The following is a 27,452-nucleotide window of genomic DNA, read 5'->3' as shown; positions in this document are numbered from 1 at the left end:
AAAGTTGCGCCAGGGGAGGTTTAGATGTTAGGAATGATGTTAGGAAGAACTTCTTTACCAAAAGGGTTCTTAGGGCTGCCCAGGGAAGTGGTTGAGTCGCCATCCCTGGAGGTCTTTAGAAGACGTTTAGATGTAGAACTTAGTGATATGGTTTAGTGGAGGACTTGTTAGTGTCAGGTCAGAGGTTGGACTGGGTGATCTTGGAGGTCTCTTCCAACCTAGGTGATTCTGTGATTCTGTAATTTAAACTTACAAGAATTAGCCTTTCTTTATTATGTTTATAACAGTTCAAATTGAGTATTATGCCTTTATATAACTTTGTGCTTCATTACTCAGTCTTATAAGGTGCAGGTTAGAATAAAAATGCCTCCTATTTTTCAATACATTACTTCAAAATGGATTGTTTTTAATTGAGGTATATTCCTCAGATTTTTTTGGTCCCCAACAATTCATTGGTCTTATTCAGTTGAAATGAATACTAAAACTATCAAAGCATTCTTCTTAAAAGAATTAGGCCAATAAAAATGAAACCCAGCTGTCCCCTCGTATTTCTTTCCATATTTTTTGCAATTATATTTTGTAAATAGCAACCGAAGTGTTCAGAGCTAGTTTAAAAATGCAAAACAAAAATGGTTATGCTAATAATACCGGGAAAGAAAACATAACTGTGTACATGAATTAAAACTAATGAATCAAATAAAGCAGTTGTGTGGGGGGTAGTGAACACCCCAAACCATCCAATCAAATCTTGTTCAGTGGCTGCTGTTAAGTATGTCCTCTTCCTATCTTTAAACTTCTTAGCTGGGTTAATTGAAATGTGCTTTATGTATCTAAAATATGGAATACACTCAGTACATGCCAGGGTACTTCTGAAGATTACAATCAAATGTTACGTACAGTGGAACCAAAAATGTGTGAAGTTCATCCACTTTCATGCTTGTTCCTGGGGGAACATTGAGATTGCAAGGAAGGGACTCACTGAGCTTGCCTACACCTGAGTGGCATTAGGGTTTCACTCTGAAAGAAAGTCATATTTTTAGTAACTTCTATATAATTTTGTGCCGTCACTTCAGCAGTGCTTTTTAAATACACTGGATTAATTCCAGTTCACAATACTAGGTAAAAACCTGTGTGTTTTATATTCAAACTCTAATCTCCACTGGAATCTCTTCATTGTCCTTTTCCCAGGACTCTGGCTAAAGAGAGAACTGGTATTTGAAGTCTCATGGGACCCTACTGAGTATGCTTATTCTTATTATATGAACAAATAACTTCATCTTGTGTACATATCAAAGCTGCTTTCTTTCTATTCTTGGAACATCATCTACTGCTGTCTAGCCCAGCTGTGGTAGATCAACTTCCTTGAGCAATAATGGTATTGTCATTAATAATGGCTAAGGAATTCTGCACAAATCACTTCTGTTTTCTCTGGGTGAGTGTGGTTTCTGCATGTGACTCTTGTCTGAGTTGTGCACACAAACCAATTTTCTCAGGCATTGTTCTAGAACATGAGTGCCACCCATTAGCACAGTTAAGCCACCTAGGCAGCACTGAATAGCCTTGGCAATGAAGTTGATTGTGTCCCTGAGCCCAAACATTCCTGGATTGATTGTCACCCCCAATTGCACCTGTTTTAGTGCAAATGCCAAAAAATGTATATATTTGAAAACAGTAAAGAATTGCCTTGGTATATGTTTATGCAAGAGTTGGAAACTTGAAGATAGCAAATCATTGGGTGTGGTGATTTATAACTGTAGGGTAGACAACACTGACATACTTAGTGCAGCAAATATTTGGTGTCTTTCAGAAGAAATCAATAGGTCAATGCAGATTGCTGTACGCAGACTTAAAAAACTGTTGATATGAGGTTTTGGGAGGTACACACAAAGGCATACTTCTCAGTTTCTAAAAAAAAAAAAATAAGCCTGGGCAATTGACTGACATTTTTTTCCCCATACTTTGCTCATTAGAGCCTTTACTGAGATGGTAGATAACTATCTGTTCCATGCCATCTGGCAGCTGTTTGTGCAGAGGGGCCTTGGAGGTATTTCTTCATGTCTTTCTACTAGGGCATCATGGTTCTCGAGTCTGAGACATAGCACTGAGAAGTTCTGTCAGTGTAGTCATATCACATGGTGGTCATATCATACTCCCAAGCTGCTGCCAGTTATGCCAGTAAACCCTGCTGTACATGTAGCTGTTTTAACAGCTGTTACAGCTGTACAGCTGTTTTAACAGCTACATGTGTTCACTTGTTCAGTTGGTCACTTTGGAGATGACTTTGCTATGCCAGCAAGAAAACTCCTTTTGCTGTTGTATGCTGCATCCGCATCCTCAGCTGAAGTATGTTCATAACAGAATGACGGCAGGCTGTATGCACCAAATACAAAGCAGTAATACTGAAACTTGCATGTTCTGCATGTTCCACTCTAGACATTGACTAACAGTCAGCATACGTTCAGCACGATATGATGCCTTTCATCTTTGTTCTGTCTGATCTGATTCATTTGGATCTCTGAGATGTCACTCTCCTTGCAGCTGCAGATAGGACAAAATAAAAGAGCTGTTAACGTGTCTGCTTGATTAGCATTGTCAGTTTTATGCTTGAGAAGGCTGACTCTATCCCCTGCAGTGCCCCTTGTATGAACCAGAAAGGGCAAAACTAACACCACATTAAACTATTTATAACACCTTATGGTCAAAATGGCTGACTAATTTAATTTAGAAGAATCTATTGGTGTCTGGGCAGTTGTGAATATCCAATTAATCTGACAACATCCATCACACTATGAGAGACTGGTGTCTGCTTTGCCCGATCTATCCTATTTTGCTTAAACTGAAGGAGATATAACTAGCTGCGTTTCATATTAGAATAATTATGGGCGAAGTTTCTAAATAAGAATAGTCATGCCTACTTCAAGAGCTTAAATGTAAACGAAGTAAATGCATTGCAAACTATACTGTAGTATTTCTGAAGAAGCTGAAATATGAAGTGCTTTCAAGCTCTCTTGATAAGAGAAATACTGAGGACTTCATAGAGTGCAAATTAATTTTAAAATACTCAGGGCCCTTGAAAAAGGTCAGAGACAAGGAAAATGATGCTAGCATCTTAATCTTGCATGTACTAAGATCAGCCTCAACTTAAGAAGATATTCTAGAAAAAATATTAAGTATGTTCAGTTATGCATATGGAAGCATTGGGACTGGATCTCAAGCTTAGTTAAGTTTTGTTATTACTCTTAAAACTGAAATAGTAGGCCTAGATAACTTATTTCCTCTTGTTCACTACAATTGTTTTTGAGGTATTAGAGTTCTTATTTTCATTGATGTAGTGGTTTTTTTTTTGATGCCCTGGATGCTGTTAATTTAGAAAGTCTAGATTTTAAAGTTGTGTGCCTGATTGCTGTTTTAATTCCCAAAGTCATTTGGGGCCATGTTGTTTGAGTTTCCCTTCCTGTTGTCAAAGTTGGGGCCTCCTCTACTTTACAAGAGCAGTTGCTCACGTACTGAATGACATCATATCATACATCACTGTACGCATCTGTGTATATGGATGTGTGGATGAGGATACACATAACAAAGGTGATGTTTTTTTAAAGCCCTATATCTACTATATGATGCTCTGTATATACTAAGCACAAAATGGCAGAGTTGTGCATGTATGTAGGGAAACCAGGAAGTAGCCAAAGGGACTCTTGTGTATGGCTGGCCCTGTTTCTCCTTTTTTCCACTTTTCCCTACTGTCTATGGTCTGACAAGTTTTGCTACTGCAGAAACCCACTTGATCCAGAAGGCCACATACTTTTGTACTGATGTTTACTGCCATCTCGAAATTAAAATTCTGTGCATTTTTTCATTCCCTCCTACTGCTACCACCACAACATTTCTCTTATGCTTTGGTGGCGACTAGAAACTTTAACTACTTCGACTCTCTATACATCTGTTAATGTCTCTGGAAGAACACCAAGGCTAACCCCGGCTGAGGAACTCGCTTCCTGCCTTTCGGCCCCTCGACAGCGCGAAGCCCCCGATGGTCTCCAGCGGTCCCCACCCGCCACTAACGGTCCGCAACGGCCGCTGCCCCGCGGGTGAGCGCGCCCCCTTCTGCCGCCCGGCCCGGCGGGTGCCGGTGCCGGCTCCTCCCCTCGCCGTCTTCGGGAGCCGGGCGAGCCCCGCACCCAGCCCCTCGTCCTGCCCCCTCCCCCGGTGCGATGGAAGTCCCCGGGAGCCCTCCTCCTCCTCCTCCTCCCCGCTAGCCGGCGGCGGCCCGGCCCGGTGCAAAATGCTGGGCATGTACGTGCCGGATAGGTTTGCCCTGAAGTCGTCCCAAGTACAGGACGGGATGGGGCTCTACACGGCCCGCAGAGTGAGAAAGGTGGGTGATCGCCGGCCCGGCCCGGCCCGGCGGGGAGCCCTGCCACGTATCGCGGCGGGGCCGTGCCGCGCTCAGCCCTGCTCCGCTTCCGCCCGCCCCGAGCGAGCCGAGCCCGTCGTTGCCTCCGCCCGGCCCGCGGAAGGGGAGCGGGGCGCCCTGCGGGGGTTCCCCCTGCTGTTGTCGCACTTTGTCCCCACTTTATTGCGCTCCTCTGGGTTTGTTTGGCGCGCCCCTGGCCCTACGGCTCGGTAGGGTGGGCGGTGCAGGTCCTCGATCCAGGGCAGAAATCCGGGCCCGGTGGGGGTGCGGTCCAGCTGATCTAGCTGCACATCTCTCATCTCCCGAACGGGCCCTGCCCCGTGATGCCGCCTGACTGCGGTGAAAAATTCTTGATTGTTTGAAACCCCGGTTAAAACTGCTCAGGTGGCTTGCTCAAACAACTTCTTCCAACCGCTAGAGGCATACCTAAAGTTACAAACCCTGCAGTAGCATGCACTTCCAGTTATATATGTTTTGCTTTCCATCTTTTTCCAGGTTCTGCTTCTCACACGGTTGGCAGAGCTGCCTAATTTTTCAGTGGTTTTGTCCACAGGGTTTAGGCACCTTGATGTAGGGATGCCAAATCTTTAAGCTGTTCAAGAGGGTTAACAGGGGGCAGAGAGTCCAAGCTTTTTATCAGTTAGCTTATTATTATTGTTTTCACTGAGGTTCTGAACATTCATTTGAAACCTTTGAGAATTCACACATGAGGGAAAATTGTAGGCTGCTATCATATATCAATCCCTGGACTCTGAAATAGAATTAGCTTTACAGTGAAACTCACTGAAATTGTAACCTGTCTGTTAATGTCAATGCTGAAGGTCTGAGTCCCCTTCCTTTACACTGTTGTATGTTGAACCATTAGATCTATATGCCAGGGAAAACAGAGCTTTTTCTTAACAGAACTACTCCATGTTACTTTTGAATTCTCTTTTTATACAGGCAAGGTATATGCTGTCAGAGCTGTGCCTGTATAGCTCTGCCAGTGTGAGTTCCTCATACAGGACATCCTAACAAAACTGAAATGTTGCAAGTGGGACGTGTGTTATATGTGGAACATGGCAGGAAAAGGTGGAGGCAGTTACAGTAAGATCTGTCTATGTTTTAGGAGTGTGTCATGACAGTGTCTGTTAGAGACTTGGTTTTTGTTTGGCATTGAATCCTCTGTGCTGGTAGCACCAACAGTTGTGGTATGCGAAGCCCTGATCAAAAGTCTATGCCTGACAGACGGGCAGAGTTTCCTCCTCAGTAGGATGAGGAAACCAGCTTCTGAGTTGTCCTTTGGAAACCAGACACTGCTTGGAACAGGTATTCCTAAAAACGGTTGAAGACCTAAGCACAGTGTGTGGCCATAGCTGCTCACAGAACAGCAGATGTGTAAACAACACAAATGATGCATTGGATATAACCAGACTGTGTGTTACTCTTTTCCCATGGAAAGAAAAATCTGAAGTGCTCTCAATGTTTCTTCCTTTCCAGTAGTGAGGCAGCATTACTACACTTTATGTTTATAATACAGAGTAGCTAATAGCTGACAAATTGTTAAGTAATACCTTGGAGCTCTGGGACTGGGAGGAGGTGTTGAATATGGCACTAATTGTGAAATAATATCTGTGTCCCTGAATAGCAAATACCGCATCATTTTCTTTGTTATCACACAACTGTAGTTGTCTTAACTGGAAGTCAAATGCATTTCAAATGATCTTATAATCAGAAATTGCAGTAGCAACTCTCCAGATGTTAAGTAATCATGAGGTAGGCCTTGGAAAACTATAGTATTAAAACCAAAGTTTTGGTAATAATACATTTTGACCTGCTGTTACTTACCATCTTCTTTTGTTCCTTCAGGCTTTATGCCATGTTTTCAATCTTTTGTCTGTAGTCATAAAAGGCGGAAACTTTTTGTTTCGTTACCTTAACAAAAGCTGTGATTCTCTTGTAAATTTTTCTCCAACAGCTTAGCAGTGGCTACAACACCAGAATCTTAAGACCCTTGGTATAGTCTTGAGAGAGAGCTACTACCTTTTCCAGTGTTCTGCTGAGTCTGGAACACGTTTAAGCACTGCTGCTTTTTTGAAAACAGCTGTTGGAAGCAGCTTTTTGACATTTGAATAACGTGCCTTTCATATCTTTCAATCATTTCTATGGTTGACTTCAGACTGTGCTATAAACCTGAGCTTTTTTGATTGGAGAGGAAGTCTTACTATGTTTTTGATTTGTATATTGGTATACGACAGCATATTTATTAGCTGGGACTAATAAATATATGCATACATGTGAAAAAAAATCATCTTAAAGGCTGAATTAATAATCTCCACAGGCTTTTGTATTGCAAGACACCAGATTTTGCCGTGTCTAGTTTCTGCTTTTTGTCCAAATTTGAGAAGCTATAAAAAATGCTTAGTAGTTTGAATCACCTCCAGTTCATGTTACATTCACTTTATATTACTGGTGGGCATCTTGCCTTTTACTTTCTCTATTGTTTTGAACTTCTACGAGGGCTTAAGCATATTGCAGGAGAGGTTTATTCGTTTGGAGTAGTTGAGCTAGGAATGACGTGGTATTTCTTGTTTTGAGTCAGTATGCCCTATTAAACTGTTGTTGTGTTTCACCCCAGAGGTGATGTGTTGTTAAGTGGTGGGTAAAATTAATCCTGTAGGTACTTCGTATGGTATGTAGGCATCCTTTGGATTGTGAGGATGAATGTATTACTGAGGTGAGGGTTGTGGAAACCTTCAAAGTAGTTAAGGAATAAATTCATCTATTTTGCCCACTAGTAATGTTAGTAATGTTAGTGTTGTTCTGCTGCTGAAGTGAGTGTAGGAGACTGGCTGTTTCAGGTTCCTTATTCATTAGGTCTTTTAATTATTTCTCTGTTAAACTTACGGAGATTTTTTTCTTTTCCTTTCTATAGAACTAATCTAGGTTACAGTCAAACAAGCTTCTTTCATCTTGATCCTTGCTATGACTGATAGGGGGTTGCTATGTGATAGGGGGTTCTGCAGTTACAACCATGTCCTCCCTCAGAGCCCAGCAGCTGTAGTGAGCTAGTTTCTTGTTGCACCAAAACTATGTGGCGCTTTGTAAGTGGATGGGAAAAGCCTGTTCAGCTTGGTGTGAGAGGTCTCCCGAAAGTGCCTACCTTATGTTTGCTGAGGCTAGAAAGGACCATACATCTCCAGAACAGAATTCCTCTGCCACCATCTTCCTCACTTTTAAAACGATGAAAGTTGGTATGGAGATCAGTGAGAAGTGAAGTGAATTTTTACTCTCGCTGCCTATATCTCTATCTCCATTGGTGCTTTGGGCTCTGGTCATTGTCTGGTGTTCTTGTCTTTTTACCTCCTTATTCTCTTGGTCCTTTGAATGGAATATTTGTTGAGCACATTTTAATATTTTACTCCTCTAGTCTGTTGCCTTGTTATTATGCAATGTCAATTTTCTTTTCTGTTGTTTGTTACCTCCTCAAGTTTCATTTAAAATATATATATATTTAATTTATTTACTTGGTTGAGGGATCATCCTGTAAGTTTTCTATTCCACCTTTTCCTTGCCACTGTACCTGTAAGCAAGGAAGAAGAAGGAAAAACACGTAGCAGGCTGTTCCTGGGATCATGGAATGTGTCTGGGGGAAGGGACTTGTAGACAAGATCGATCCTTTCATTAGCCATAATGTTGTATTTTTAAAGAAACACCAAAGTTGCTTTTTATTGTATAATTATAACCTGTAATGCCTTAAAGTATATAACAGCTTTTTTTTATCTTAATATTGCATAAAGGAACATTGTGTTCTGCATTCCAATTTATATGGTTTATCAATGCAAATAAGAACAAGGGGAGAAACAGTTAGGCCTATGCCAGGTGGAAGTCCTAGTTGAAGTATTTACCCTGCTGCTGGCATGAAATCTATAAAGGGAGGGGAAAAAAAAAACACTTTTGGAAGAACATAGCAATGGATGTTTTCACGATGTGTATTACGACTAGCAGGTGGCATAATATTTTAATTTTTTTTGAAGGCTTGAATTAATTCATAGACACGTGCATATTCCCTCATTTTTTAAACAAGTCCCTCTGTATGTTCAAAACCTCAAAGTTATTTAGTGTTTTGATTTGTGGCACTTCAAAAAGTAGTGTTGCAAATAATCCTGCAAATAAATCTAATGTAAACTTTGTGCTTGCCAAATACTTCGGACTTATTGGGATGCATATTGCAAGATGCTTCCTGAGAATCTTATAAGAAATGTAAGAAATTTGACTTGTAAATATGACCCTTATTTAAAATCAAGAAAAATGCTTTATGCTAAATGGAAAATTAGCATGTACAGGGAAGGTATGGTTTTAAGAGATTCTTTAATCCATAAAAAGAATGCGAATGAGCTTGAAGTTGAACCCACAAGGGTGTGCACCTTTTTGGCTGATAGTGGGCTTCCAAAATAAAACTGTCCTTTTCCACTTGAAACTAAAATTGAGACCTCTGCTGGAGTTTGGAATTCACTTTTTTTTTTTAATATATCCCCTACTGATTCATTTTCTTTTATATTCATTCCTTAGGGTGAAAAATTTGGCCCCTTTGCAGGGGAGAAGCGAATGCCTCAGGAACTGGATGAGGACACAGACTGCAGGCTTATGTGGGAAGTGAGTAGTCTCCAGTGAGGACATCACACCTAGCAAAAAGTGCTCCCAGGATTATGTTCTCATTGTAACATTTTTTTTTTTTTAGTTAAGGCTTAAAGATACTGTAGCTAGATGTTGCACTTACTGATGATATTAGAGTACACTTTTTGTGTAGGGATATTGATAGGGAAATTACTTCTCTGAAAGGATCAAGAAATAACAAATGATAATTTCTAATCAATGAAATATGAAACAAAAATGTAACAGCACTATGGAAAATTGTTGAAAATTGTGAGAATTAAAAATGGTGAAAGTAATTTGCATATGGGATTGTAAATTACTGAGATTCTGGTTTATGTTTGCCAACATGTCAGGTCACACAAAGCATTCGCTGCTGTGGTGCCTGTGCTAGTATTTGGCAATGGTAAGGTAAGTGAAATTTTTGTATTTTACTAACATTTGTAATTCAATGTGTAGTTACAAGATCTTTAGCAAAATAAAAACCTGGTGCTATGGGTAGATGAAAGTACAGGGGGTTTCGGGGCTCTTCTAAAACACACTAAATCTTGTAATGAGGTCCTTAACACTTGTGTCATAGCTGTGTTTGCCTGTAGCAAAATTCTGTCTGGGTTTACCAGCTGAGGACTTCACACTTTGACTGAAAAATACTTGAAATAACATTTCAAACTTGTTCTAAGCACCTGCTTTTCGGTGCTTCTGTTCCATCTTTGTAATCTGTGATTTCTGCTCTAGTTCTTTGAATAGAATTCATGTCTTTCTTTTTCACCCAAGCAATTTCCATTGAAAGCAAATTTAGTCCTCTTCTACTCTGAAAAAGGGACTCATTTTCAAGTTTCTCAGATTTCTGTGGTGTATTTTTCTATTGTGTGGCACTGTACAAAAAACACATAGGTTTGTCATCCGTATTAAAGCACTATACATACATTTATTGCAAAATAAATATTTATTTGGAAAAAATAACCCTTTACCATTAACATTGCTGAGCTTCTTCTAAGAAGAGCATGGTACTGATATGGTCTTAGAGCTATAAATACATTCTACACAGTGGAACAATGTGTGAAAATGCTAAAAGCCCATCTTGCGAAACCCAAACTCAATTTCTGTCCAGTGATAGAGTGGAAAAATACTCCTTGATGAGTATTAACTCAAGTCTGTGAATCCCTATGCCTTTATTTTTCCCTTTCCCCTAGAATCACCCTATTTTTTGTCTGTTTTATTGTTGTTGTCTTTTTTAATTTGGAGATGTGCCCAAAATACCTATTTCCAAAAAGATGGTGTAGATAGTTCTTTCCCCTGAGTCCTTTGGTTATGTACTCAGAGCAGCTGTTTTCATCTTGTTTGTTCTCAGCTGAAAACAAAATAATACCATGTACTTTTGTTATGAATGTTTGCCAAATACAGTACATGTTAATATGCCCTGTCTTACTTGCCTTTTCATGATGTTTCTGCAAGATACTTTAAATTAATAAAATACTTGAGCTAGAACAAGGTTTTTAGAAGGGATGGTGAGTGGATTATAGTTGTTAGAAGGCCTTTAATTTAGGTTGGTTAGAAAGCCATATGATTTTCCAGATTTCCTCATTGCTGATGATTAAATGAGATTTATCTGTTTCTATATGACAGAAAATAAAAGGGAAATGCATGTATTTATTGATGACACTAATATGACCCCTTCGACAGCAAACCAGAAAATAAGATTTTTATGAGCTGTTCTAAAACCTTTTCATAATATCTTATTGTAACCTAGTTTTGAGAGCCTTGAAAAGATTCCTGCATACCAAATTTTATGACTTCCTGAATGTTTGAACCTAAGTTGTTCATGTTTACTGAAGTTGATCTGAACATGAGCTTTATAATATAATTTAAATCATGCTGAGAGTAGTCTTAAGTTGAAAATTGAGACCAGGAATGCAGAAAGTAAAAAGTAAAACAGTCCAAGTAAATGGTTATTCCAGAGACTGTGGGAGGCAGTCATAGAAACCAGCCAAATTTGTGTGTAGTCAGCTGTACCAAATATATTAAAAATAATTAATATGATGACTATTGGATGAAGGCACAGTCAGGCCTGAGCTCACAGTCTGACTGCAGTCAAAAAAAAAAAAAAAGCATATTCAGGGAGGTCACCTTCAGAAAGAAGGCTAAATAATAGAAGCTTTTCAATAGGTCAAGTAAAAATGAACATTAGTGTTTTCTTCTCTGTATGTGATGCCTGTGTTCTTAGCTTCAACTTTGTGGAACAGTTTTCTGCAGGGAAGTTCTCCACATGAATTTCTAGTTGCATGGACTAGTGGTCTGTAATGTGGTCTATTTTGAAGAAGCTCTTCCTACTTCTGTAAGACCAACATTGTGAGTTGGCATCTTTGAGACGTCACATTGAGACAGAAATGTGCATGTGTTTAGGGACATGGTTTAGTGGTAGACTTGGCAGTGATGGGTTAATGATTGGACCTGATGATCTTAGAGGTCTTTTCTAACCTAAATGATTCTGTGATTCTATGTTATGTTTTCATTTGGTCTTTGGGAAAACATGGAACAGAAAAGAATTTATTGGGTCCAGTGATTTTGTTAATACAGTTCTGAGAACATTAGGGTTTGTGTTTTAAATTAAATATAGCACTGTGCTACCAGTTTGCCTGCAAATCGCATAGTTCTGAAGAAATCAAAGGTTTACAGTTGCTCATTCAACAGACTCTGTGTTGGGGAGGGGTCTGAAACTCAGGAGTATTGCATCTAGATGTTTATCATTAACAATAAAAATCATGTTTTCATGTTAATAAAAAAAATAGAATGTAGAAAAGAGAACTTTTCTTTACATGGTTGTTTGAACGAACATAGATTTTTAAATTTATAAATGTTTAGAAAATGGTTTATAGAAAGCAGGCAGTGTGTTTACTGCCTGCAGCAAAGATGACCATCTGCTTATTTTCAGTGATTTTTTTCTTCTTCTCTTGCCAGGTGTGCATGGTAAAATGTTTGCATTTGCAGTTGTGAACATTTTTTAGTAGTATACATGGCACCTTGAATGTTTTTCAAAAATTTGGAGATAATTGCAGCATAAAAAGATGGAGTGCATCATGTGGATGGGCATTGCAAGCATCTGAGGTGTTATTTAGAAATCTGTAGGATTCCATCTGGTAACTTATCAAATGATTAGGGGCTCTTTTTTCCTAATGCTTGTATAATAATATGAAATTTGTTATTGTGGCATATTTAGTGATGTCCTGGTTGATATTGAGGTAAAACCCCCCTATGCAGTAGCAGTGAATGTCAGGTATTTCATCTTCCTGTGAAGATATTTTATATAATCATTGAATAACTCGAGTTGGAAGGGACCCACAAAGAGGATCATTGAGTCCAACTCCTGGGTCTGGACAGGACCACTCCAAAATCAAATTATGTCCGAGAGCATTGTCCAAATGCTTCTTGAACTCTGGCAGGCTCGATGCTGTGACCACATCCCTGGGGAGCCTGTCCCAGTGCCTGACCACCCTCTGGGTGCAGAACCTTTCCCTAACACCCAGCCTGACCCTTCCCTGTCCCAGCTCCATGCCATTCCCTTGGGTCCTGTCGCTGTCCCCAGAGAGCAGAGCTCAGCGCCTGCCCCTCTGTTCCCTTCGTGAGGGAGCTGCAGGCCGCCATGAGGCCTCCCCTCAGCCTGCTCTGCTCTGGGCTAAACAAACCAAGCGACCTCAGCCACTCCTCACACATCTTCAGATCTCCAGACCCTTCACAGTCTTTGTAGCCCTCCTTTGGTCGTTCTCTAACAGTTTTGTGCCCTTTTTATACTGTGGTGTGGCCGCACCAGCACAAAGCAGAGCGGGACAATGATTTCCCTTGACTGGCTAGCAGTCATGCTTTGTGTAGCCCAGGAATATTTGACTTAGTTCAGTGACACCTTGTGTGTTAATTCTCAAGAAGATAATTTTTAGTGTGTGCTTTGTATATGTATATGTTTTAGGTAGTGGGTGACCAAATATTAAGGGTGTTGTAGTAAAATGGAAAGATATCTTGCCACGGATTACCACGCATGAATTTGAACCTCATTCTAGATTCATGCCAAAATCCATCTATGCTTAAATATGAAGTGAATTGCCACTTAATTATTTGGCCTGGGAAATTAAAGGTGACTATGTGTTGTGGTTTGGCTCTGGCAGGCAGCTGAATGCCACCCAGCTGCTCACTCACTCTCCCTAGGTGGGCTGAAGGAGAGAATTGGAAAGGTAAAAGTGCAAGAACTCACGGGTTGAGATAAAGACAGTTCACTAAGTAAAGCAGAAGCCATGTACGTAAGCAAAGCAAAACCAAGAATTCATTCACCCTTTCCCATCAGCAGAGAGATGTTCAGCCACTGACAGGAAAACAGGGCTCATCATGAGTACCGGTTTCTTGGGAAGACAAATGCCATTACTCCCAACGTCCCCTCCTTCCTCCTTGTTTCCCCCAGCTTTTATTGCTGAGCATGGTGTCATATGGCATGGGACATCCCTTTGGTCAGCCTGGGCCATTTGTCCTAGCTCTGTTCCCTCTCAGCTCCCTGTGCACCCTCAACCTCCTTGCTGGCAGGGCAGCATGAGAAGCTGAAAAGTCCTTGGCTCTGTGTAAGCACTGTTCTGCAACAACTGAAAACGTTGGTGTGTTATCACCACTATTTTCATAAAAAAAATCCAAAACACAGCATTGTGTGAGCCTCTACAAAGAAAATTAACTGTGTCTCAGCCAAAATCACGACACTGTGTGTCTGGTGACATCACTCCCTAAGTAAATAAATAGAAACTCCAACTTACCTCCATTGGTTACAGAAGCTACAGGAACATCTTGGTCATGGTGGCCAGAAGTGCCTCAGAACCAGATAGGTGCTAGGCCAGGAAGGTCTTCTGAACTACAGCGGGAAACCTCAACTTCTGTGGATATGCCCCTTAATTTAGAGGAAGTAGGGATAAGGTCCCATGTCCTGTTTAAATACAAAAACAACAACAACAAAGTGTGATATCATCTATTGGTGACTAGGCTTGTGAGGTCTATTCCTAGCTCTTTCACTGATTTCTCTTGTTGACAATAGGCACATCATATAATCCTTGTACGTCTTTGTTGATCTATGAAGATGACTGAATCCTGTATTATTCAGGGGTGGTCTCACGAGACTTAAGAGCATTTGTAGTTTGGTAGTCTTAGAAAACCAATTAAAAAAACTTCTGGGCTTGAGTTCAGGCCTCATTAAAATAGTTTTAAAATCATTTCTGGATTGACCACTGTAGCTTGAGGATCCTGAGGAATGCATCTCAAGCTAACTGGGTATTTTTTATTAATTGAAAATTTGAGTTAAAGCTAACTGTATAGAAACTGGGAAAATAACATTAAAACATGGAATTAGTCATGTAGACAGGTGGCAGGTTCAAATGTCACAATTTTTAAAAACAAATATGTTCACTAGTATTATAGGATTGATCCTACTTCACTGAATTTTCAGGGAGCCTCAGTCCTGTAAAAATGTTTTGCTTCTATTTTAAATGTTTTATAACTATTTATGAAAGACTAAAAATATTCAGATGTATGGGGAAAATGCAGTAAATTGCTTGCAGGTACTTTAAGAAAAGCTTCCTTAAAGCATTTTCTACTTCAGTTTGTGGTATACAAAAGCATTTTTCCACTTCCTCCCTCGGAAAGATATCCTCCATTTTCCAACAATTTTCTGCCATCAATAGTTGTGGTAGGCAGGTTGTCCTGAAGATTCTTGGAGTGGTTCAGTGACTGGAAAGGAGTTCCCGGGGAGCAGACTGGAATTTTTGTGGCAGAATGAATCCTGTTTACTTTTCCAGGTCTCATGTGGAGTAAGTGGTAAGGCTATGTGTGTGAATCCTTGTAAAAGAGGGTTCTGTGAGATAAAGAAGGTTAAGAAACCTTAGCTTATTCAATATGGGAGTTTGCTTGTCATGCTCCAGAAAGCTACTTGCTGAGTCCTAGTTCTGTAGGGTAAAGAGCTAAATTAGTAGTAATATCTTTAAGTTTCTTGAGGAGCATGTAAGCAGGTTGACACTGTCTTCCGTTTTTCTTCTCTTGCTGTTGTAGCTAGCGCAACTGCCAGGGCTGGGGGAAGATACTGAAGCTACACAATATGTTTCTCGTGTTTTCCAGTGTCACCGATTGGGGATGTAGGAGGGAAAATTACTTGTTGCTGTGGCTAGTAGAATCACGTTGGCTTATAGTACAACATCTATCTTAGTGACAGCCATCTTTGATCCTGTTTTCTTGGAGGTCTAAACAGATTTACAGGTAGAGCCATGTGAAAGCATGTTTGATTGTATTTGTTGATGTATCTTCTAATTAAGCTGATTTTCTTGTTTGCTAATCACAACACAAGGCAGAAGTATGACTGAGCAGGCTGTTACTGGAGAGAGCATCCTTTGGGACATATTCCAAACTTCATTTCAGTTCGTTAATAGTTCAACTTGGGTGGTATTTAGGTACTCTTTTCAGTTTGAGGAATATATTTGCAAAGCAAACAGACTAGCTCTTGTTTGTTGTTTTTATTTTTTATTTTTTTTTAAAAAGAGGATATTGATAAAGTTTGAAATTCCTTGCCATGGTACTCAAAGACACATCTAGGAAACTCACCCATTCACCCAACCAGTGAAAAAAGAATGGTAAACGTCTAGTCCACGTTAAGTACGGTATTTTGACTGTTTTTCTTGTCTTCTTCCTCACATCTGTGTATTTAATGCAGCATTATTTCTTTATGAGGTGGAAAAAAGCAACAGGAAGTGTAGCAAGTTTTCAAGGAATTTATTGTATTCTTATACCAATAGTTTCCTTATGTGTTAAGTCTTTGCTTTGTGTTTGATATTTCTTCGCAAATTGACAGAGATAAGAAAGCACAACTGAGATGATTGTGTATCACTGAAGTGAGTATAAATTATCGTTACATAATTTAAGGATCAAACAAATGAAGAAGAAAAATGGATGAAAAGGGAGGGTAATGTATGTTTTTTATGATAGGATCTTGATTCCGCTTCTAATCCAAGTCAAGATATGATGGAAACCTTTATAGGATTTGCATGGTGGGCCTCTCTAACCCAGTTTTTGGGTAGGTTTAGCTAAATCACGAAGCCATTAACTTGACTTTAATTGCTCACAGATGTTAATCTTCATTGTAAACTATTTTCACTCAGACAATGTGCCTGGCAGAGAAGGACCTGGGAGTACTGGTTGCTAGTTGGCTGAATATGAGCCAGCAGTGTGCTCAGGTGGCCAAGAAGGCCAACAGCATCCTGGCTTGTATCAGAAACCGTGTGGCCAGCAGGGCTAGGGAAGTGATTGTCCCCCTGTACTCGGCTCTGGTGAGGCCGCACCTCGAGTACTGTGTTCATTCAGTTTTGGGCCCCTCGCTACAAGAAAGACATGGAGGTGCTCGAGCGAGTCCAGAGAAGGGCGACGAAGCTGGTGAGGGGCCTGGAGAACAAGTCTCATGAGGAGCGGCTGAGGGAGCTGGGGTTGTTCAGCCTGGAGAAGAGGAGGCTCAGGGGAGACCTTATCGCTCTCTACAGGTACCTTAAAGGAGGCTGTAGCGAGGTGGGGGTTGGTCTGTTCTCCCACGTGCCTGGTGACAGGACGAGGGGGAATGGGCTAAAGTTGCGCCAGGTTTAGATGTTAGGAATGACGTTAGGAAGAACTTCTTTACCGAAAGGGTTGTTAGGCATTGGAATGGGCTGCCCAGGGAAGTGGTTGAGTCGCCATCCCTGGAGGTCTTTAAAAGACGTTTAGATGTTGAACTTAGTGATATGGTTTAGTGGAGGACTTGTTAGTGTCAGGTCAGAGGTTGGACTAGGTGATCTTGGAGGTCTCTTCCAACCTAGATGATTCTGTGATTCTTTAATGTGAGGTTCTGCTCTGTGGTTATTTAGAACTGGGTGATTATTGCAGCGTAATCAATGCAGCACTTCTGTAAGGCTTTGGTGGGAAGGAGAGCTGTTCAGGAGGTAAATGCATCACTAACATGTCTTTTTGCATGAAGTTGGGATTTGCATTTATGATTTACAGTCATTCTGCTCAAGTTCCTGGTGGAAGCAACAGTTCCAGCAATGAGCAGGTATTATTTCTCAACGGAGTTGTCAAAGAATCACAGAATGGCTGAGGCTGGAAGACACCTCTGGAGTTTATCTGGTCCAACCCCCTTGCTCAGGAAGGGCTACGTAGCTCTGGTTGTCCAGGACCATGTCTAGGTGGCTCTGGAGTATCTCTTTCCAAGGATGGAGACTCCACTGCCTCTCTGTGCAAAGTGTTCCAGTGCTTAGTGTTATATAATATTATTTGTAGGTGCATTTAAATATGTAGGTTTGACACTTTTTACTCTGGTTAATCTGTGTGTTTGAAAGTAAAACAACTTTTAAAGTTCAAAATATTGGCACCTTTTCATCCTTTTCATGATACGTCCCTCTTAAGATAAGTGTCTTTGGAAGAATAGTAATACATTTCGAAGACTTACTTGTTTGGAGAACTACAGCAGTTTTTTTTTTTTGTTTGTTTTAATCTGAGAACAACATGCTGTCACCAGCTCTCATGGTAATGGAATACAGTTTTTGTTTCTAATGGTATCTTTAAAGTTTAGTTAATTTAATCAGTCATACTGAAGGAATATGATACTGCATCCATTAGAAATAAATACAGCAAGAATGTGGGCAATTTAAATACAAAGCCATGACAACAATCTAATTTTGATCTTGCATAGCTGAAATCCCCAGCTCTTAGAAAATACCTACTCTGGACACTTCTTGTTGACAGATGAAAATATGTTCCTTATATAAATAAGTCATATGGAATTTGTGTGACTCTATGACCTTTTTTCATGGCTCTCTATCTTTGATATAAGATTTAAATGGCATGCTATTTAAAACAAAACCAGCAAGCCACTGGCAAAGTGGCAGCTATGTTGTTTCAGCAGTATTTCTTTTTGTTTTAAGGGCAAAGAATGACTTAGAAATAGTAACCTAATTTTAACTATTATTTTCATGTTGTCAACAGAAGCTGGAATTTTGTCACAGTCATAAAAATTCTATGGATCTATAATGATACCCAAAAGCCTCTGTTAAGATGACATATATGTGCAATTCTTTCTTTAAAACAGTGGCTAGCAGGGAAAATTTGCTTGATCTGGTGTTAAAACTATCAGCAAATATTATTTGGGGAGGTGGGTTCTACTACTACTGAAGTTCTGGAGTGGAAACAATGGGATGACTTGTTAGTTAAAGCTGTCACACATCTGCCTTCAGTTCTGCAGGGCCGTTCTTTAAAGTGTCTTCTTCACTTAGTGAGCAAAACCTGAGCATGTTTGTTTCCCAGGCTAAACAATTTACAGCCCTTCACCTATGTAGTATGTTAATTTGTTGTTACTGAAATCATCTCCTATTCTGACACAGTTTCAGCTAAGCATAATTTAAAACTGACCAACTGTTCACTGAGGCTACGTATTTATATGTCCTTTGGATAGGTATATATGAAGGACACAAGTGAGCTGTAAAACAAGATATACGGGATAGATCAATGCAATTATATTGATCCTTGTTCTGAAGATAGTTCTCAGAAAGTGCTGGGGGTGTGGGAGAAACACCAAAAAAACCTCTCAAACTTCCAAGACTTGAAAGGGAAACAAGGAATATAGTTTTCAAAACGTGCTTTATAAGTTTCTGGGACGTTTAGGATTGGTGTGGGACAGATATGTTAAAAGCAAAGTTAACAATAGTGAAACCATATTTGCTGGATTTGGAATTTGGAAGAAGAAAAGTTGCGTTTGGTGATAAACAAGGATAAAGAACATTTAGTGATGGAACAGTGGGATAGGAATGGAGACAGAATTGATAATTCAAGTTTGGGCTTGTAAGTTGCTTGAACAATTGGTAATTTTACAGAAAAGGGAAGCTGCAAACAAACAAAAGTTGCGTTCAGATTTAGACATACTGTTTGTAATTGTTTGCAGTTAAGATTGAGATTTCTCTGGAGACATGAGACTAGGTAGAAAGAGTTGGATTTAGGATTTGGCAGAAAAAGGTGGATAGGATCTGCTAGAGAAAGAACATAATGAGCAAAGGACAAGGCAGTCTAGAAGATCGTAGAGTCATAGAATGGCTTGGGTTGGAAGGGACCTTAAAGGTCATCTAGTCCCAAGTCCCCTGCCACCCACTAGACCGGGTTGCCCAAGTCCCATCCAACTTGGCCTTGAACACTTCCCCGGATGGGGCATCCACAGCTTCTCTGGGCAACTTGTTCCAGTGCCTCATCACCCTCTAAGTGAAGAATTTCTTCATAACATCTAATCTAGATCTCCCCTTTTAGTTCAAAGTTCCCCATTGTCCTATCACTATTGGCCTGTGTAAAAAGTTGTTCTCCATCTTTTTATATAAGCCCCCTTTAAGTACTGAAAGGCTGCAATGAGGTCTCCCAGAGCCTTCTCTTCTCCAGGCTGAACAGCCCCAGCTCTGTCAGCCTTTCTTCACAGCAGAGGTGCTCCAGCCCTCTGGTCATCTTAGTGGCCCTCCTCTGGACGAGCTCTAACAGATCCACATCGTTCTCGTGCTGGGGGCCCAGACCTAAATGCAGTGCTCCAAGTTGGGCAGAGGAGGGACAATTCCCTCCCTTGACCTGCTGGCCATGCCTCTGTTGATGAAGCCCAGGATGCAGTTGGCCTTCTGGGCTGCAAACGTGCACTGCTGGCTCATGCTGAGCTTGTTGTCCACCAGAACCCACAAGTCCTTCTCCGCAGGGCTGCTCTCAATGAGTTTTTCTCCCAGTCTGTGCTCATGTCTGGTGTTGCCCCGACCCAGGTACAGCACCTTGCACTTAGGCTTATTGAACCTCATTAGGTTCTTGTGAGCCCACTTCTCAAGCTTGTCCAGGACTTGGAGGCAGCTAAGTCTATAACCTTAATTTGTAGGAAAGTGATCGGTGACAGGCTGAATGACAAAAGACGGGGAAGTATGAGAAGAATTAGATATACTGGAGGAGTAAAATGCTGGCATTAAAACATGTAAAGGAGAAGAACTCTGAAAGGAAATCTGGAGAAGGGATGATAGGATTTGAATGGGAGAGGACCTCTCAGATTGTCAGTTTCTGGCAAGATAGTAAGCAGAGGTGGACTTAACAAAACAAAGTGGGAGGAAAGAACATGAGCAAAGTGATCATACTGTCAGATGAGTGAGACCCAGGAGTCAGTCATAAAGCAGAGAGGTTTGTTTAGTAGAGGAAAGGCTAAGAAAAGAGACTGGGAACTCAACAAAGGAAACTGACCCCAGTTGCTGGATTTGAGTTGCTTACATATTTTGAGGTGGATAAATGCACTTACATAGAAAAATATGAATGTGCAGCACAGCTGTGAGTACCTGTCGAATGCAAGATCATCTTGCTGACACCAGCACACATTAATGTTTTACATGTTAGTATATGTTCAGTAGATATGCTAGATGGTAAGTTTTAATTTTGTGTTGATTTTTTTTGAATGTTTCAGGTTCGTGGCGGTAAAGGTGAAGTCCTTTATATCCTGGATGCAAGCAATCCACGCCATTCTAACTGGCTGCGTTTTGTCCACGAGGCTCCGTCACAAGAACAAAAGAATCTGGCAGCCATCCAGGTAGATTTGGTGGATTCCTACCATTTGCTTCCTGTGACTAATTTGTAAATTTGATCTCCTATTTAATCTTTGTCTCTTGCAATAAAATTGTAAGATCTGAGAAACATAGTAGCCATGCTGCTTTCATTTTCCTACTTTTTTTTTTTTAGAAGTGAGCAGTCATGCTTAAATATGGTACCATAAATACAAGATTGAAAGATTGAAAAGGCTGTCATTAGTTAGGACCTGGTATTCTTTGAAAGATCTGTATTAATTTACTGAGATGGACTTGCACTGAGTAACTTACACAAACTATTTCTTTCTCCTGGTTTGTAGTAAAACAGTTTACATTTAGAAGAAAAAATGACTTCCAGTTTTTCATTCACTACGCTAACAGAAGTTTAAATTTCTCACTAGAGCCTTAGTCAAATTAAGCTTTTGCCTGAATACAGTTTTTTGTCATGGTAGGATTTTAAAATATTAACTATGTAGGTATATACTTGACTGAATCGAGATTAGTGGTTTAGAGGACTAGTTGTGTTTCATGCTGAACTCAGGTATGGATTTAGGAAAGTAGAGTCATGATTTTACTTTGTAGTTAGTTTAAAATTTAATAGAACAGTGTGACAAGTTTGAAAGCAAGCATGGTGCTTAAATTATTCCTGTAGAAAACAGAGAATTGAAGGATCTAATTATCTGGTAGGATGATCATACAGTGCTTGAGGATAAGTTAATAAAAAAAGATTTTTCTTTTTCTAATCTTGGCTGCAGATCTGAATTTATCCAACTCATTTCTACATTTTTATATTTGTCATTTGCAGCATTCTGTGGTAATAAGTTCCACTGTTTTAATTACATATTATGTGAAACATGCTTCTGTTTTTTTTAGCAACTTCTTAATTTCACTTGATTCCCCTTAGTCCTTGTGTGACAGTGAATAGTCACTTTGTTCAGTATTCTATGTCATTCTTGATTTTATAGAACCCTATTATATCCGTTCCTTCTTATTTGACAGCTCTTTTCTCAACCTGAGGAGTCTTAGTTTGTTTAATCTCTCATTTTTGGAAGCATTCTGTGACTTTGCAGAACGGTAGCAAAGACAGACGTATTTTTCTAGTTATAGATATTGTCCTTTTAGAGATTATGAAAAAAATGAACTACCTGCATATTTTTTCAACAGCTCAGTAAAATAATTTCTAGTCGCATATATGCAAGAATTACATAGCTGTGTTATTTTTTTCTCAAAATACGCATTTGCCAAAAAAAGCTGTTTCAGGTTAACGCAAGTTATTTGTTAATGTAATCCAAATCTGCATTTATTTATTTATTAATGTTATGAAGGGGAAACATTCAGAAGATAGTAAAAGGATAAATGCTAGTCAGCATTTCTTAAAATTATTACTCTGCTTTTTCATATTGAAATGACTTTTTTCCTTGGACTTTCCTTCAGATCCTTGAAAAAAAAAGAATTAAAAAACAGTTTATTTTGAGGTCAAACAAAAATATTTTAAGATGTTTCTCTCTGAGAAACAGCGTTTAAACAATGCTTACTTCTCTTTGCTGAGAAGAGAAATATTTACGTGAAAAAAAAAAGTTAGTGAAGATCCAGCGTGTAGTTCTGGGGAAGGTGCACACTGATGGCTGTCAACACTGGTAATTTCAATTTCTTTGTTGATGACTTGTTGGCTCCTTAAATCTCATATTCGCCAGAGGAGCTGTTTGCTTATTAGGATTTTAAGCAAGCACTGTCCACTGCTTCCAAATACCCTTGTATACCTCATTTTGGCCTCCCTCTTCATGTCCCAGTTGTGTGCCTTTCTGTGACTTCCATTCTACTGTTGTACTACATCTGTTCTGCCTAGCATTTGTTCCTTTATCACAGTAGTTGAATGCTACTTATTAGCAGTGGCATTGTGTTGGCACATCTGACTGGTTATCTGTCTGCCTTCACTTGATTTGGCCTCCTACTTTCCAAAGCTCTAGTTTTACTGAATGCCAGTCTATGGTGTACATCTGCTGCTTTATTCCAGGTGATCTCGTGCAAATGAAAATTCAAGAATGATCTCCGTAGAAACCAGAGATCTACTTCTGTCTTCCAGACCAACCAGTTTCTCTCCAAATAAAAATCTTCACCAGTCTCTGGTGTTCCATCAAATATTGATGGATGAACGTGACTGCAATCTTGCTGCTGGTGTTGTTTCTTTGGACCTTGTTGCTGTTCCTGTCTTAGGTCAGTGTGGACAGCTTTATCATCAGCTTATCCTGTTGGCCTCTATTCTGTCATCTTTTTGTGATCTCTTCAGATCTTTACATCCAGGCTACAGTTTAATTTAGAGTAACACAGAAAAGAGTGTTCACTATTCATCCGTGCAGCAAAAACTTCTCAGCCTTGACCAAATGACTGTTTCATTGTGCTTTTCCATGACGTCTGTGACAAGTCAATGGTTAACTTAGTATGACCATTGCCTGTGCAACTATTTTGGTATATTTTTCCTTCAGCCTTTGTCTTTGTTATATCAAAGCTTGACAGATGAAGATCTTTCAAATGATTTGTCGTCCTGCTTATAGAACTAAATTTGCAAGGTCCTCCCCATCCATGGTCGTCAGTCTTAGGCATTAGTCAAATATATGTTATCATGAGTGAACAGGCAGTGTGATAACAAGTTACAGTCAATGTTGGCAAATGCAAAGTAAGGTTCACAAGAGGGAGCAGTGTGAACAAGTAATGTTTGTTATTACTTTTTAAATAAAACACTCAGTAAAATGACCTGAATTTCTGAACAGAAGTCTTAATAGAATGTCACATCCAATGCATACCAGTGGGTTTTTGCTAGTGAAAATGATTCTTTAAATAAAGAAGTAAAAACAGACTATTATGTTGGATTGCATAATGCTATATCTCATTTAGTATGTGTTTGGTGCTTTTTGCATGTCTTTTTAAAGGATCATACTGGAGTTACACAAGATGACTTAAAAAGAAAAAATGAGCCAGAAGTATTAAAGTCCTATAAAAACTTCCACAGGAAAACATATGGAAAAGTTGAGAGGGGGAAAAAGAATAAATATCAGTATGTACGCAGTGATGAAAAGCATCACGGAGGCAAATTTATGAACGCAAACAAAAATTTACTAAATTATCTCATTATTTTTAAAGTACCATCGATAATCAGCTGACAATATAACTTGTGCATTCTCTGTGGGTGACCTTGAAATTGTGTGTGTATGTACACATATGTATTTAATTACACATAACATGAATAGGTATTACTTGTATTGAATAAAGCTAAAAACGCACATATTTCTTTTCAGGGTTTGGTTTCACTTTAGTAGACGGAGGTGAAAATCCCAAAGCTCTGCTATTCCTTCAGGCAAAAAAAAAAAAAAAAAAAAAAAGCCCACAAATCCTTCAGAATTTTGCTTCCACATTCCTTGTCTTTATGATAGGCAGATTTAAGGCTACTTGTTTCAGTAATATTTTGCTTTATGAAATCAGTGGGCAAAATGTTACTGGAGTATTTCCAGTAATAGTATCCTTTAATTTGAATTGTGAGTTGCCTGCTTGCCACAAGGATGATGAAATTATGTTTTACAAAAAGGAAAAAGTTGTAAGTTACACGTATAAAGTTGCTTTAGCTTCATTGTAATTTTGTGGCTGCAAAAAAACATAAGTTGCATTGCTGAACAAATACCTAAGATAATTAAAAGATGAAAAGAATTCAAAATACAGATCATTATGTCAAAAAAAATCCTAATCTTAAACCAACTGAATGATCATGCATTATATAATTAAGTAGAATATGTCTGCATAGTTTTAGAAAACTAACTCAGAAGAGTAAATAGAATACTTAGAGATGGCTAGAGACTGTGTTCTAACAAGCACATTATAATTACCCTTACGAAACACAAAATTTTTCTAGATACTTTTATTTTGCGAAGACTTCTTATGAGCTTGTCTGGAATTTTTAAATAAGCATTTGATTTCTCTCTCTCTGTTTTTCTGCTTACTCTTTAAGGTAAAGTTTTACTACTGAATCTTGCAAGTTAACAATGATTAAAAATATATGACCAATGTTTATGATACTAGCCTGTAAAACGTGGAAAATAAAGGTCGTGTGCTTCACAGTTTCCCTTTTAAAATTTTCTAAGAGACTTTGTATGAACTAGGAAAAAAAAAAGGTGAATGGAAGCCAAATGATTCCTTAATTTTTTTCTCACTGTTGCTAATTTCCACTATTTCTGTTTCTCACTATTTTTCTTCCCAGTTTCCAAATACTCCAACAGGAGATTTTTGGTTGACTGTGAGAACGCTTTCTAATCTGATTGTTTCACTCCAGTGGTGATAACCATTGTAATCTCATGTCAAAAATGAAGTGATCAGCTCACTGTTTGCTGCCTAGTGCTTGGTATTTAGTTTAAAGGAAAATGAAGTGGATGCATGTGCCTCAGTAAACCACATCCTGGGGTTGACTGGAAAATATGATTAGCTCATTATAGGTTAATTGTATACAATGATCACATTTAGACCCTGCACAAAATGCTTCCTGTGGTGAAAAGACAACATAGAGGGCCTGGGAATTATTTGAATTTTTTTTTCCTTTTTTTTTCTTTCCTGTAATGCAATGCTTTCTTACTAAAACCATAGTTCTGGTAAGAGCTTTTGGTGGTATTGTGGGGTGCATGCTGGTCTCTGAGTTCTGTCACAGCTCAAGGGTGGAGCTGTGATGTCTGTGTGTTCTTTGACTTGGAACACACAGCAAGTATTTTTAACAACTGTTGTGTAAGTAGTGCCAGTGTGTGACTGCTGGAAAAGAACGGAGAGGTTGGAGGTTAGCAGCATATGTACCATTTGTTTTTCTCAGCATTTTGCAGTTGAATTGCTGCAGGGTTCTCTAACTTATTTCAAGTAGTAATTGAATGAGTTAATCCTCTGTTATGTTTAAAGTAGCTTTAGGATTACAACTTTTGCATTAACAGAAACTATAAGAATTCTAATCTATTTTGCCCTGGGCTATTCTTATCTATTTACTTATAAACATGACTTGTTATATGGAGTAAAAATGCATTGTAATTATCATAATCAAAGGGAAATGGTTCCTGTCAAAAATTCTGCAGTTTTGTTTTTTCATTTTTTAGAGTGGTAGAGTATTATATTTTCAATATTCTTCTATCCAGAATGTATGCACTTATCTGTTTGTCAGTTGTAATTTTATTAAACACTCCCTGCTGGAGATTACTATGCAAAAAAGGTCCTGTTGTTGTTAACGTGAAAACTGTTTTATAAACAGAATCGCAGCCAGCTAGAGCTTTAAATTCAAATATTATTTCATTAGCAAGCAGGCACTGAGATGGTCTGCTGTAGCTCAGAAAACCGTGAGCTAGAATAATGATTAGCAAAACTAATGCGAAGAAGGATATTTACTGTGAAGTGGTAGAGTGGTTTAAAATCATATTTCACAAGTGTGACAGAGGACTATTAGTATGTGAGAGACAGCGCTATAATAAATGTAGTAAAACCAGACTATCCAAAGGCAAGAGGGAGAGAAGATGCAAGGAAAGCAAGGACAAACTGTTTTGTGAGCGCCTGAAATTCACTTTGAGTATTACAGAGGAATGATTAATTTGTTATGCAATGTAAGAAGTAAAATGAACGTAGTTGTTGGCTTCCCGTATGCTCAGTGGGGAGAATTCAAAAGTCTGCTTGATTCTTGAATTTTTTCTTTTTCCAACAACAACAACGTTTTGATTCCAGAGTGATAGGCGTTTATCTGGTCTTGAGTACACACTATCGCTGTTCAGGTACTGTTGCTGAAGTGAGATGATCCTTTCCATATACTCAGCGCTGGTGAGGCTACATCTGGAGTCGCGTCCAGTTCTGGGCCTGTTGCTCTGAGAGACACCTTGCTCCTGGAGAGAGTCCAGTGAAGGGCTACAAAGGTGATGAAGGGACTGGAGGCTCAGGGGGATCTCATCTATGTGTGCAAATACCTGAAGGGAGGGTGCGAGGAAGATGGAGCCAGACTCTTCAGTGTTGCCCCATGACAGGACAAAGGCAGTGGGCAGAAACTGAAACACATAAGGTTTCCTCCAACCTTCAGGAAACACGTTTTTTTTTTTTCTTTCTTACTGGCACAGTTTGCCTAGAGAGGTTGTGGATTCTCCTGTCTGTTGGAGATCTTGAGAAGCTATGGTGCTGGCCAAGCCTCTCTAGGTGTCCCTACTTGTGCAGATGTTGTTCTGATTGTGTCTTTCCTGGCACGGCATGCTGTTTTTGAACTTTCCTATGTCCGGGCTTGTGACTTTGCCTTCCCCTGCCACCCTCCCTAAGGAATCACCTCCACACATTTCCTGGCGTGGAGTTTCTACCCTCACAGACCTTGTCTAGTACTCTGGCAAGCGGGAAACCTTGGAGCTGCAGGCAATGATCAAGGAAAAGGGAGCATGGTTGTTTGGAGAGCTACCAAAGGAGAACTGGCAGAACAGGTAGGCTGAAGAGCTTCCTTGCTGCCAGGAAATTAGGTGTGGAGAGAAGCCAGCTAATGATGCTTTAAGAGCAGTGGTTGTGGGCACATGGGGGAACTTGGTAAAGATAATGAAGGTTTGGGTTGGAGCCAGCTGATCAAGCCCCGGAGAAAGGAGAGGCTCCATTCTCACTCAGGCAGTACAAGACTATTTGCTTCCTCCTCCTCCTCCTGTATTTTCAGCTTTCATGAGTGATCATGATCTGCTTTGGATGAAACAGTAGGATGGGGCTGTCAGTGTTTGTTGGCCCATGTTCCTTGCCAGCCTCCTCTGTTACGAAGCACACGTGTT

The 27,452-nt window shown here is 39.6% G+C and overlaps 1 protein-coding gene across 9 annotated transcripts in view; it reads left to right on the top strand.

The window, feature by feature from the left end:
- The first annotated feature begins 4,062 nt into the window (after positions 1–4,062).
- The window catches only part of PRDM5 (PR/SET domain 5), an 87,882-nt gene continuing 64,492 nt past the window's right edge, over positions 4,063–27,452 (top strand). For 7 of the 9 annotated variants that reach the window (XR_010831072.1, XR_010831071.1, XM_066995950.1 and 4 more), the window contains exons 1-3: positions 4,063–4,375; positions 8,966–9,049; positions 20,541–20,663. Coding sequence is in view for 6 of the 9 variants with exons in the window: in XM_066995950.1 (XP_066852051.1) it covers positions 4,283–4,375; positions 8,966–9,049; positions 20,541–20,663 (300 nt within the window). In the remaining 3 variants the exon portion in view is untranslated. Of the gene's footprint in view, positions 4,376–8,965; positions 9,050–20,540; positions 20,664–22,688; positions 22,873–27,452 lie in introns of those variants that run through there. The other 2 variants (XM_066995953.1, XM_066995954.1) reach the window with 2 other exon arrangements.

The sequence above is a fragment of the Anser cygnoides genome, chromosome 4 (genome assembly GCF_040182565.1).
Source record: "Anser cygnoides isolate HZ-2024a breed goose chromosome 4, Taihu_goose_T2T_genome, whole genome shotgun sequence".
NCBI lineage: Eukaryota > Metazoa > Chordata > Aves > Anseriformes > Anatidae > Anser > Anser cygnoides.
This window is presented reverse-complemented; position numbering and strand designations above follow the sequence as displayed.